Source organism: Pteropus alecto, unplaced genomic scaffold (assembly GCF_000325575.1).
Source record: "Pteropus alecto unplaced genomic scaffold, ASM32557v1 scaffold213, whole genome shotgun sequence".
Lineage (NCBI taxonomy): Eukaryota > Metazoa > Chordata > Mammalia > Chiroptera > Pteropodidae > Pteropus > Pteropus alecto.
In genome coordinates this window covers 375,090-386,644 of record NW_006434829.1, presented here as the reverse complement: position 1 = coordinate 386,644, position 11,555 = coordinate 375,090, and the positions used below count along the sequence as shown (strand labels likewise).

General features: G+C 64.1%; 1 protein-coding gene across 1 annotated transcript in view; it reads left to right on the top strand.

The window, feature by feature from the left end:
* Window positions 1–11,555, top strand: part of FBRSL1 (fibrosin like 1) — a gene marked incomplete at its 5' end in the record, with an annotated part of 71,813 nt that overhangs the window by 18,154 nt on the left and 42,104 nt on the right. The window contains 2 exons of the mRNA XM_006910044.1: window positions 9,019–9,123; window positions 10,156–10,191. Of these exons, the coding sequence (XP_006910106.1) occupies window positions 9,019–9,123; window positions 10,156–10,191 (141 nt within the window). The remainder of the gene's footprint in view (window positions 1–9,018; window positions 9,124–10,155; window positions 10,192–11,555) is intronic.

Sequence of the window (11,555 nt, the reverse complement as noted above, 5' to 3'; positions counted from 1 at the left end):
CTCCGGCTCGCCACCAGCCAAGCCGCCGGCACCTGCTTCTCCTGTCACTTGGAGGCTCTGCTCTGGAAGGGGCTTTTTCTAGACATGAAGCCCTCGCATTTGCACCATGCCTTGTTGTCACACGCTAAGAGTGGCAAGGGTTCAGGCCGTGTGCACGCACACGTGTGTATGTGTATGTGAGAGAGGATCTGCCCTGGGGTCCCCATGCACGCTCGTGTCTGAGCATGTCCCAGGAGTGGGCCGGGACGTGCGGACATTGCAGCCCTGCCTTTCTAGGCATTTCTGTCTTGGGAGTGTTGACCAAAGTACCTGAGTGCCACTTGGAGTGGGGAAGACAGCTGATGGGGCCACAGCAGAAGGGGTGGGAAGAGGGCGGAGGCCCATGGGGACCCCACAGCCAGGGTGGGGCTGCCCACTGCCTCCCCATGCAGAACGGCCCCACCCGGTTGAAGTCCTCCGTGAGCTGGGGGTGGGGGGGCCCTGGGCCCTGCTGCTGCCTGTGTGGTCGTTGAGGGACAGACAGGCTTGAGTTCTGTCTAAACCCAGAGGGGCCCCCAAAGCCCTGTGTGCCCCACCTCCCATGGCCACAGCTGCCTCAGGTTCAAAGTCATGGGCCCCTGCAGGGAGCGTGGTCTGCGGAGGCGCCCATTTGCCGTGGGGGACCAGACTGCATGTGCCGTGTCCCAGGGGGCAGGGCCTGGGGGCACTGCCATCCTCACTGCCTGACGACAGGCAGGTCCTGCCAGCCCAGATCCCTGATGTTGCTGAGAGCAGCCGGAAGCGAGCTTTTCTGTGGATTCGGCAATTTTGAAACCTTAATAGTTAAATCTAATTTTATGAGCTACCTTGTTGACCAGAGGACACAGATGTGTGGCCCTGGGGGCAGAGTTTGGGCCCTGGCAGTTGATTTGGCCCTGAGGCCGGGGGTATGGGTAAGAGCAGAGATGGAGTGAGAGCCCGTGCTATCTGTCCCAGGCACCCCACGTTCTGCCGGGTCTCCCCAGTGCCCTGCAGCCTGCCCCTCCTGTCCCGCACCGGCCCCTGCCTCCACGTCCCCATCTGCAGACTGGGCCTTGGGGAGGGGACAAGAGCCCTTCATGCAGTGCCTGGTCCCTGCTCAGCCCTGACGACAAGGAGGGTGCTGGTGGTGGCATTTGTTGTCAGGGAGGAGGGGGTGTCTGTGTTGGAATCTCACAAGGCGAGAGCTAAGCTAGAGTTTGCCGGGCAGGTGCTCACTAAGGGGACGCTTTGGGATCCGCAGGAGGATGGGAGGCACACAGGTGTGAGTGACCCCTGATGGGCTGACAGGCTCCTGGTCCTAGAAGGGGGTCTGCGTACCATGTCCAGTGTCCACCGGGACACCCCAGCCAGGCTGTAGAATCCCTGGGGAGGAGGTGTCCGCCGTGCCTGTCCCCTGCGTGCGCCTGTGTGTGCCCCAGGCGTTGTTGGGCAGGCCAGCTGCAGGTGAATGCCGTCACCCCCCAAAAGCCCTGCCTCTTTAGTACCACCCCGGGGATGCGCCCCTGGGCGGCCCGGTGCTCCCTAAGCAGCTGCGTCACCAGGCGCTGAGGACACGTCCTGACCCATGGCCGGCGGAGCCTCTTCCAGCAGACTGCATGATTCGCCACTTAATGTTAGAGGCCAGCGTGTGGCCACGCTGCGCTGACCTTCCGCCAGCAGAAAAAAACGGTGGCCCCCCTCCCCTTGTCAGAGGCCACAGTGACCACGACAGACCCAGCAGTTCGCCAGAGTCAGGGCAGTTTTAAGGGGAACAATGTTCACGTCCAGTCACCTGCCCTCTCCTGGAGGACTTGGCAAGAAGCCTGTCCCGGGGCTGGGGGTGGGGGACCCAAGGCCGAGGGGCACTGCCCAAGGCCCCGGACAGGTTCTGAGGTTCCGACGCTGTAGGCCGGGCGTAGAGCAGCAAAGTTGTGAGACGGGGCTGATGGGCCTCGCGCAAAATTGTAATTGTCCAGATAGCCACATCAAAAATGTGAGAAGAGACAAAATTAAAATTTTTTCACTCCATAGATGCAAAATAGTATCATTTCAGCATATAACCAATATAAACATTATCAGTGAGACATTTTACTTTTTTTGTATCGAATCCCGGAGAGGCAGTTTCTTAAGCTATAACCTCTCAGTTCAGACTGACGCGCAGGACGGAACAGACGGTCTGAAGAGACCTGCATCTGTTAAAGACGGTGACTCTAATCTGGATGGCCGCCTGTCACCACCGCCCCGCCAGCCTCCCAGCTGCTCAGGCACTGTCTGCAGCGGTTAATTTAATCACTCGCCACGCCCGGGAGGCAGCGTGCTGTGAGTCCCATTTTTCAGATGAGGCTACTGAAGCGAGAACAAGAATCTCAGTAACTCGCCCAAGACAAACAGAATAAGTGGCTGAGCCAGGACTCAGACCCAGGCAGCTCGGTTCTAGATCCGTGCCCTTGACCTTGACGTTTCCCGGAGACAGCAGTGATGTAACTGCGGGCCTCCCAGCCTCCAATAATCTCTCTGCCCGTGCGCCCACCTGCCAGCTGTGAGACTCCTTAAGCAGCCCATTTGTTCTGGAAGAGTCCCTCCACACTCAGGGTCCAGCCCTGAGCCCTAGACATGCCCCATGGGGTCCTTGGTGGCCTGGCCTCTCCCCCGCCCACCTGCCTTCCTCTGGCTGGCCCACTGTGGTTTGCTCTGCACCGCCTACCTCCAGGCCCTGGGCCCCCTTCAGCTCCCCCTCTGCTGGGTGGTGAGTGCCCCGTTTCTCATCTGTACCCCTCTGGTCCTCATAACCCCGAGCCTGGCCCGGGTCTGGGCCCTGAGGCCTTGGTAAGTATGAGGAGAGTGAGAGACCAAGAACGTTGTGGCTGGTACGTACGTCTTCTGCCATGCCAGTCTGTCCGCCGATTTGGGGTTTTCTGATCACTTACAAGGCAGTTGCTGACTGGGCTGGTAGAGGCCTTCCAGAAAGTTCCCATCTGGCCCTTGGCAGTGTCTGGTGGGGAGCCAGCTCTGTCACTTAGCTGCGTGGCTTTGGGCAAGTGACTCAACCCCTTGGTACTTTGTCTTTCTCATCTGTAGGATGGGGTCATGACACGTCTCCCGCAGGGTTTTCGAGATCAGTGAGTCGATTTAAGAGACGTCTCAGAGCGTAGGGGGTGCTGGGTGGCTGTGTGAACGTCTGCTCCTCTCAGTAATATGGGTGGTTCCTCTGCCCCCTCCTCTTGCCTGGGTTGTAGCTGGGGGGGCTGGCGACGGGACTCCCCAGGGTCCCTCTGGAGTCCATGCGTGCGGCCCCTGCTCCAGCCCCGAGGCGCCCACCCCCTGCGGGCCATGCCCCCGAGGGGCTATCCCACAGTGGAGAGCTTGGGCTCTGCCCCATGTCCACTCTCAAACCCCAGCACCGCCTCTTCTGCCTGGTGGCCTGAGGCAAGTGACTTCTCTCTGGGCCTCGGTGTCCTTATCTGTACAGTGGGGACATCGTCAATACGACATGTCTTAGGCTGTTGACACAGAAATGTGAGTCGATACCCTTGGTACCTGTACATCTGTATTTGCTGCTGTTACTGTGATTACTGCGTCGCTACCCACAGAATGATGTCTCCTGCCTTCCGGGCCGGGCCCGCCCGGATCCCCTCACCGGGAGCCATCCTGTGGGGCCTCCGGGAACAGCGCTCAGCCTTTAGGTGGCATCGACACCTGTGCCTGAGGTGTGCAGCCGTAGGGAGCAATAGGCTGGGTTGTGGGAGCTGGGGTGAGGCTACCCACACCCCTGAGCATGTACCCTGAGCATGGCCCTCACATGACCCGAGTGTGGGCCCCCGAGCGGGGCCCGGGAACGTCCCACAGTGCTCTCGGGGGGAGGATGGAGGAGAAACTGGACCCTGGGCGTGTGTGGGAGGCACCCAGCCCACCTGCCCCATCTGGGCCAGGGCGCAGAGAACAGGACATGTCGCCATCCTGCCCGCATGAAGCTTGAATTCCAGACAGGCTTGAAGTGAGTGGGGTGATTCAAGATGACAACAGGCCCTGTTGACAAGGGAGAGGGGCTCCTTCAGATCAGGCGATTGGGGAGGCCTCCTGGCCGGCACCCGAGGGAGAAGGGCATGTGTCTAGTTTTGGGGAGGCCTCGGCGCGGGTCCCTGGGACTGGTTGCAGTGTGGACGTCCCTCTCCTGCAGGGCCGCTGGGGGTTTTAAGCAGTGCAGTGACATGAGCTGATTTATGATTTTAGAAACTCATGCTGGAGGCGGGCTGGGCAGCCATGGGGACAGCTGGGAGGCTGTGCCCGAGGGAGGTGCCGGTGGCTTGAATCAGGTCATTAGTCCTTTAGACAGATGGGGACAACTGTGGAGCAGGCCGAAGGGCTCAGCTGAGTGGCCCAGCCAGAGTGACGGAGGCAAGAGAGAGCCCTGAGGGTCCGCTCCAGCTCTGGTGGCACACGCCCCCAGGCCCCCTCTCATGGAGTTCTGAGGCACTGCCTGGCTGTCCCGTCCCCCGGCAGCGGGGACCACACTTGGCCATAGGCAGCATTCACACGCCACTTGCTGGCATGGGTCTGCTAGGGTGGTGGCCTCGTCTCTACTCACCCATCTGTCTGTCTGTCCACCCATCCATCCATCATCCCGTCCACCCATCTGAATCCCGGTGGAAAACGTGGCGCAGCGGAAGGGGGTGGCCAGCCTCAGAGGGCAGCGCTCGCTCCCCGACCCTGTGTTGGTTGTGGGTACACTTGACCATCCCCACGCACTGCCTGAGCCCCTCCTCACTGTGCCAGGCCCTGTGCCAAGGACACGGAGACAGCCCCTGCCTGCTGGGCACTCACAGCCTAATGCAGGGAGATGGACAGGCCAGCCCCCAGTTCACTGTCAGAGGGCCATGGGGCCACGGGAACTGAAGGGCCCTTTATCCAGCTGGGTGGATGCAGGCGTGGGGGCGCATCGGAAGGACTTCCGGAGGATGCTAGTTGCCAGCCAACCTGGCGGAGAGGGAGCATCGGGGTCACCTTTGCTCGGCCCCCGTCCGCATTCAGCCCTGAGGACTCCCCCGCCCACCCCCGCCTCACAGCAGCCGCTTCTCACATTGGCCAGCAGAGGGCCGCGTGCTCCGCGGCTGTGCGGGCATCAGGGCGGGCGGGAGGAGGCCCTGGCCTCACACACGCGGGCTGGCTTGCACCTGCCCTGTCCCAGCCTGGTGGGCCTGAGTACCCTCAGCACCGGGGTCCCCGCCCCATCCCACCCTGTGTGGACCTGAGTACCCTCAGCACTGGGGTCCCTGCCTGCCCTGAGGACTGAGGCTCCCCAAAGTACAAGCCCCTGCTCGCACCAGTGTGAGTGCTGGGTGGAAGGTGGGCTCTTTGGACAGAACAGTAGAATGTGCTGTCTACTGCTGTCACTTGCTGTGTGGGAAGGATGGAGGGGTGGCTGTGCCAGGTGGGGCGAGATGCAGGTTCTTTGGGGTCCCTGAGCCCCAGGGAACTGGGTGCCTGTTGCTGGTGGGAAGAACAATTAGTCGGGGGTCCAGGGGACAGCTAGGCCTGGGCTCATACAGGGGACTTTCTGGGCAGAGCTGCAGGTTACAGCCTGGGGTCATGACATCCTGGGGAGTGAGGGAGCGGCCTGGGGCAAGGAGGCCCTTGCGGGCACCCCAGTATGCCTGGGCCTGGGACCCTGCCCGCGAGGGCTTTGGGCGGAAGCAGGCACCCGCTCAGGAAGTGATGGGCCCTGCGCCCACAGGCCACCAGGGATCCGGCTACAATGAGCAGGGACCCGGGCTGGCGGGGAGGAGGGGGGCTCATGGAGGCACGCACCATCTCAGTCCAGCCGGCAGGGGTCCAGTCAGGCCCATGTGCTTGACCTTTGCTGGGAGCCGGGCCGCCCACTGCAGCCTCACTTGCTGAGGGCCACGGGGAAACCAGAGACCCACACGCAAGAAGTGGGGCCCACGTGGGGCGGCCCAGGGCCCTTAAAGCTCCCCAGGCGACACAATTTGCATGGGGAGGGAGTTCTCCGAGAGGTAACTGGGGTGCTGTGTGGAGCAGCCGTGAAGACTGGGGCGGCCTGGGTTACTGTGAGCCCTGGAGTGAGGGGCCATGTCTGCTACAGGCACGTGTGTACGTGCTGCATGTAGACGCCGGATGGGGTGCCCGGGCCGCCGGGAGCCTGTGCTCGGTTTCTGCAGGGGTGGCATGGAGTTGGCCATGGGGTACTGGTCCCCACTTCTGGTGGCCCAGCCGACTACTGGTGGCTGGGGTGGGTGCTGGTGCTTGGGTGCCTGACTTCTGCCCCACCTCTGGGGCCTGTCTCCCCCTGGGCTGCAGGAGTCTGCGGGCGGCCTCAGCCTCAGTCCCCCAGCTCAGGATTCACAGGCCACCTGCACCCCAGGTGTGGGGGAGGGCACTCACAGGCGAGCCCCTAGCAGGGGCGGGGCGGAGCCCAGAGCCCCCAGGGTGTGCATGGTTGAGTAGTGTGTGCTCAGCGACCACACCAGCTGTGTCTGAGCTCACAGGAGCTCCCTGCAGTGGCACATGTCTGAGGTTGAAACCTGAGGGGACGTGAGTGTGACTCTCTGGTTGCCACGTTCGCCTGTCCGGGTTACGTGCTGCACAGCTCCAGAGCCGCCAGGGCCCCTGTCGCCATGGGTGGCGCGTGCTTCTGCCGAGACAGTTCGCAGGCCGTGGCCGTGGAGCGCTCGGAGAGAGCGTCTCTGCGTCGTCTGCCTCGCGTGCAGGCTGGCGGCGTCTCGCAGGCCAGTGGGCAGGTGTCAGGAGCTGGGTGGCGGTGTGCGTTCGCATGTGCGTGAAGAGGCCGTGCTGTGGTGTGCACATGGGGCCCATCTGGGAGCCCCCGGGCAGGTGGCGTGAGCACTGCGGCTTCCTTGTTCTGTCCGGCCCAGGCAGGGCCATTTCCTGACTCCCACAGAGGGAAGGCCCCGTGTGCGGCCTGGGGGTGCCCCTGGGTCCTGCTCTTGGGCCCCTTGAGCTTGCCTCTTGGACTGCCCACCCCTACGGGTCTGCTCACTGGGTGGAACCACATGAAGCCTCAGTACACTTGGCGGCGAGGGGCAGACACCTCCCCGTGGGGGGCCCCTGTGGGGAAGGGGTCGTCGGGGGGAGTTTTCCACGGGCAAGCGCCATGGCCTCGCTGTTACTGCCAGGGCAATCAGGGCCCCAGCATGAGGGCGGCACCCCTAACCCTACCTGTCTGATGGCAGTGCCTTCACCGTGTGAGGCTGCGGGAGGTGTCCTCTCCCACGCCTGGGGTGTGCCACCATCGCTCTGCGTTCAGGGGCTTCGCCAGCCAGTGGTTAAACGGGGCGAGTTCACACCCCAGAGGCACGTGGCGTGTTCACACCCCAGAGGCACGTGGCGTGTTCACACCCCAGAGGTGCCTCCCCAGTGAGCTGCGGTGCTCCTCAGAGACGGCTTCCAGCTTCCAAAGGCCTCAGGGCTGCCTCCTCCCCCCTCAAAGTGTCACCTTCTCCGTGAGGCTCTTCCTGGTGAGCCTGCCCTTCTCTGCGGTGGCGTCCTTAGCAACTGTGCCGTCTGCTAACCGTATGACGGCCTCTGTTTCGTAGGCTTCACGAGGACAGGGGCTTGTGTCTGTTTTGTTTACCGCCCAAAACAGAGCCAGCTCATGGGTGCTCGGTAGGCATTGAGTGGGTGGGTGACTGGGTAGATGACAGGTGGGCGGATGGATAATAGGTGGATGGATGCTGGGTAGGTGGATGGGTGGATGGAGGGTGGATGGATCCTCAAGGCCAGGCCCGGACATGGCGCGGGGGCGTCCACCTGTCCCCAGGGCCATCAGGGCAGCTCTCGCCCTGGACATGGACTTGAAGGGCCAGGACTCCGGCTCGTCTGTGGCCGAGGCGTGGCGTGTCTGGCCAGTAGCATTTCTGAGCAGCTAGGAAGGAAGCAGGGTCTCAGGACAAACAGACCCCGGCTTGGGCTCTTCAGGGCCCTGGCCTGAGGACAGAAAGAGGGTGCTCACGACACAGTGGCCAGACGTGGAGGCCTGGGGCAGACTGCGCACTCTGGGAGCGTGGACGCTGGGCTGGGAGGCCTGGGGGTGGAGAGGAGGGCAGGACGCTCCACATCCTGCAGTGTCCCCACACTGCCCAGCGGGCAGGTCAGCGGCGCGTGGGTCAGGAGCCCCAGGGTGCTGGGCAGTGCGCTGGCTGAGAACCACAGCCTCGGTCTGTCCCGAAGAGGCGTCCGCTGGCTGGAGAAGGTGCAGGCGTTGATGCACGCCCCGACGTCACTGTGTGGGAAGGACCCCGGTGGGTCCTGACGGGACCTGGAGGCAAGGCCGGTGTGGTTCAGGGTGGCGACTTCCTGGGCGTGGGAGGCTCAGGGCCGGGGCTGTGATGTGCGTCGCTTCCCTGCAGCTCGGTGAGGTTAGAAATTATTTTCAAGTAAAAGGAGAAACGTGAGCAGGATTCCTGGTCCCCCGGCCGCGTGGTCACCTAACCGCTGCCTCCGTTTCTCCTCCGTGAAGTGAGCTTTTGTGCGAGGAGCCAGGAGCTGCGGGCCGGCCACCGCGCAGCCAGGCCAGGAGACACTGGCCCTGTGGGGGATTGCAGGGGACAGGACCGAGGCACAGAGAGGTTGGGCGACGGCCCTAGGTCACACAGCGGTGTGGCCTGCAGCCCCCCTGCCCGCCCCGGGGTTGCGGTGCGGACCCAAGGGGCCTGCAGTGTGAGTGGGCAGGGAGTGGGGAGGCCTTGCCGGTGCCCCGTCCTGGAGACAGCACCAGCCCCGCATAGCAGCGTAGCTGACAGGGCCCACTGACTGCAGGAAAGGGGGACAGAGCTGGCAGCAGCTTCCTCTCCTGGACGTCCCCAGCTGTCCTGCACGTCCCGTCGGGGCTGTGAGTGAATGGCTCCGCAGCGCTCCGCCCCCGCCCTCTGCAGTCTGGCGTTGGGGGCCTGACCTGGCCCTGCCCCCTCCTGCCGCACAGCAGGCCAGCAGTGCGAAGGGGTCAGGTCTGCGCTTGCTGAGCCTGTCTCTCCCTGTCCCCAGATGAAGGTTGCAGTGTCCAGAGGGGGCGACCGCAACAGCGAGGACGACAGCTTCCGCGAAGCCACCAGCTCCCGGCGGAGCAGCTCCCGGGACCAGCTCAGTGACGTGAGTACCCCAGGAGCTTGCCGGCCAGCATTCACGTTCCAGGCCAGACCAAGGGCTGGACGCAAGGCGGGCAGAGACGTGCACCAGGGGGCAGGGCTGCGGTGGGCTCGGCCGTGTGTGTGGCACGCACGCCATCCGGGAGCTACAGGGAACGTACCGGAAGTGCCCCTGTTGGCCCCAACAGCAGCTGAGGGCTGGGGGCAGGGTGTCCGCTGGTCTCAGCCTGGATGCGAGGTGGCCTGAGTCTGGGGACACGCCTTCACGGTCCCAGAGCACAGGGCCCTGAGCCGGGTCCCCGCAGGTGGGAGTGGCCTTGAACCCAGTATGGGACGAGCCGAGATCTGGTCAGCGATTAGGGGATGGGGCTGGCGCACAAGGATGGGGCTGGTGGGGGACCCAGGGGGAGGGGGCTGGGCAGGGGGTCCAGCAGGAGGAGGCGCCCAGGAAGAGGCCTTTGTCTTCTTGACCCCCAGCTGCAGAAGCGGCCGGGCGGGTGGAGGTGGAAAGGAAGGAGTTGTCCTCATTACCATTTAAATGGCAGCCTGGGGAGCAGCCCCGGGAGCAGCCGCAGCGGACTGGAGGCTGGGGGGGCCTAATTGCCAGGCTAGTCCTGCTGCCCTAAGATGGGAAACAGGCCGATGATTGCCTGGGGCCGCGGCCGCCCTGGTTGCAAGCTCTCTACTTGCTGGCTGAGGCGAGCAACGGGGGTGGGTGTGAGGGCGCAAGCTCAGGGCAGCTGGGGCACCCCAGCCACCCTGTTAGCAGGGCCTCCTGGGGTGGGGGTCCCTCCAGGGTGAGCTCTGCCCAACAGGAACCCCCAGGACCTGAGTGAAGACCTGGCCCCGGTCTGCCTGGAGAGGGGAGGGGTCCCACAGCCCTATCCAGGCTGGACGGGGAGCCCTGTGCAGAGGGGAGCGACCCAGGCTGCAGTGCCGACCCCCAGCCCTTAGCTCCAGCCACGGCCCGGGAGTGCACAGGGTGGGCCTCAGGGGCTGCGAGCCTGGTTACCGACTGTTCCCCTCCTTCCCACAGAGCTCGGCGCAGGCGGTCTCGGGCAGAGGCTACTCCGTAAGTCTCCCCCTGCCCCACTGCTGTCCAGCTCCCCGCAGGTCCTGTCCCCTCTGGGGCTGGGGTCACGCCTGGGCGCTGCAGCCCCCACCTCCGTGAGGACTGGGGTCCCGCCAGGTGGCACTAGGACTTGAGGGTCCGGGCACCCCCCAGTACCATGCTTTGATGGAGCCCCCTAGCTCCCTGTGAGTCTGTGTGAGGCCACCCTCCCTGCCCCCCAAGCCCTGTCCCCAGGGAGCAGCCCTGCCCCCTCTTCAAGACGTTGTTTCATTTCCCCTTAAGTGTCAGGAGGAACAGTGACGACACCGTAAAGCCCAGAGCTCCATAAAAGCCATTTCTGCAGATTTACTGCCCTGCAGGCTCACTGGGAGGTGGGGCCTGGTTCCTCCCGTCTCATCCCCAAGCCCCTGATTTACCGAGAATTCCAGAGTTCCAGGGCCTGAGCTGGCTCTCTAAATCACAGCGGCTCTTTACAGGCTGTCTGATTAAGCGGTGGTTCCCGTGGCCCTCCTCCACCCCTCTGCCCAGGCCATTGACCGGGGGGCTGCACACTTCTGGGCAGTGGTCCCAGGTGCCCGGCGCCACCTGAGTCGTCTCCCTGCCCTCCTCAGGTGGCCTTGTGTGCTTATCCGTCACGGTCATGGTCGGTGGCCCCGGCGCTGGCCAGGAGGTGGGCCAGGACCAGGCTCCGGTGGGAATGTGTGGCCAGGAGAAGGAGGCTGTGTGATGCAGGCCGGGACCGGGGATTGCTGGGACAGTGACCAGGAGTGGGGGGCCAAAGCACCCACCAGCAGGCAGGGCAAGGGGTGTGTGTGGGCCCCAGAGGGTCTGGGCCTAGGGCTGCCCCAGCTGGAGCCTCCTGCTGCATCCGAGGCCCCAGGGCAGCTGGGGTCCCCCTGCTCCCTGCCTGAGCCACGGGCAGCCCCTCTGCTTCCGAACTGCCGTGGGGCCTCCGGGGTCTTCTCCCCAAACGCTGCTTGGCTGCTCCTGGAGAAGAGCTGTAACCAACGCGCCAGCCGCTCGCGGCTGGACCCCCACGGCTGCTGCACGGGAGCGACAGATGGTAGCCGGGAAGTGGCCCCGCCTGCTGCTTGGGTCGTGGGGGTTCCCCGACGATGTCTGCAGACGGCCCCGGCGGGCCCCAGTGGGCACCGGGCCCTGGAGTGTGCTGATGAGTGCATTAGGCCCTGGCGTGAGTGGGCGTGTTCTCTAGTCCTTGATGTGAGCTGGTGGGCACTGCAGGCTGGCGGTGGGCACTACAGGCTGGCGGTGGTCAGCTGGCCCCAGGGGCCCTCTTGTCTAGTTGGCATGGGGCTGCAGGCAGAAGCCCAGCCCTCTCAGAAGTGAAGGCCAGGTGGAGGCTG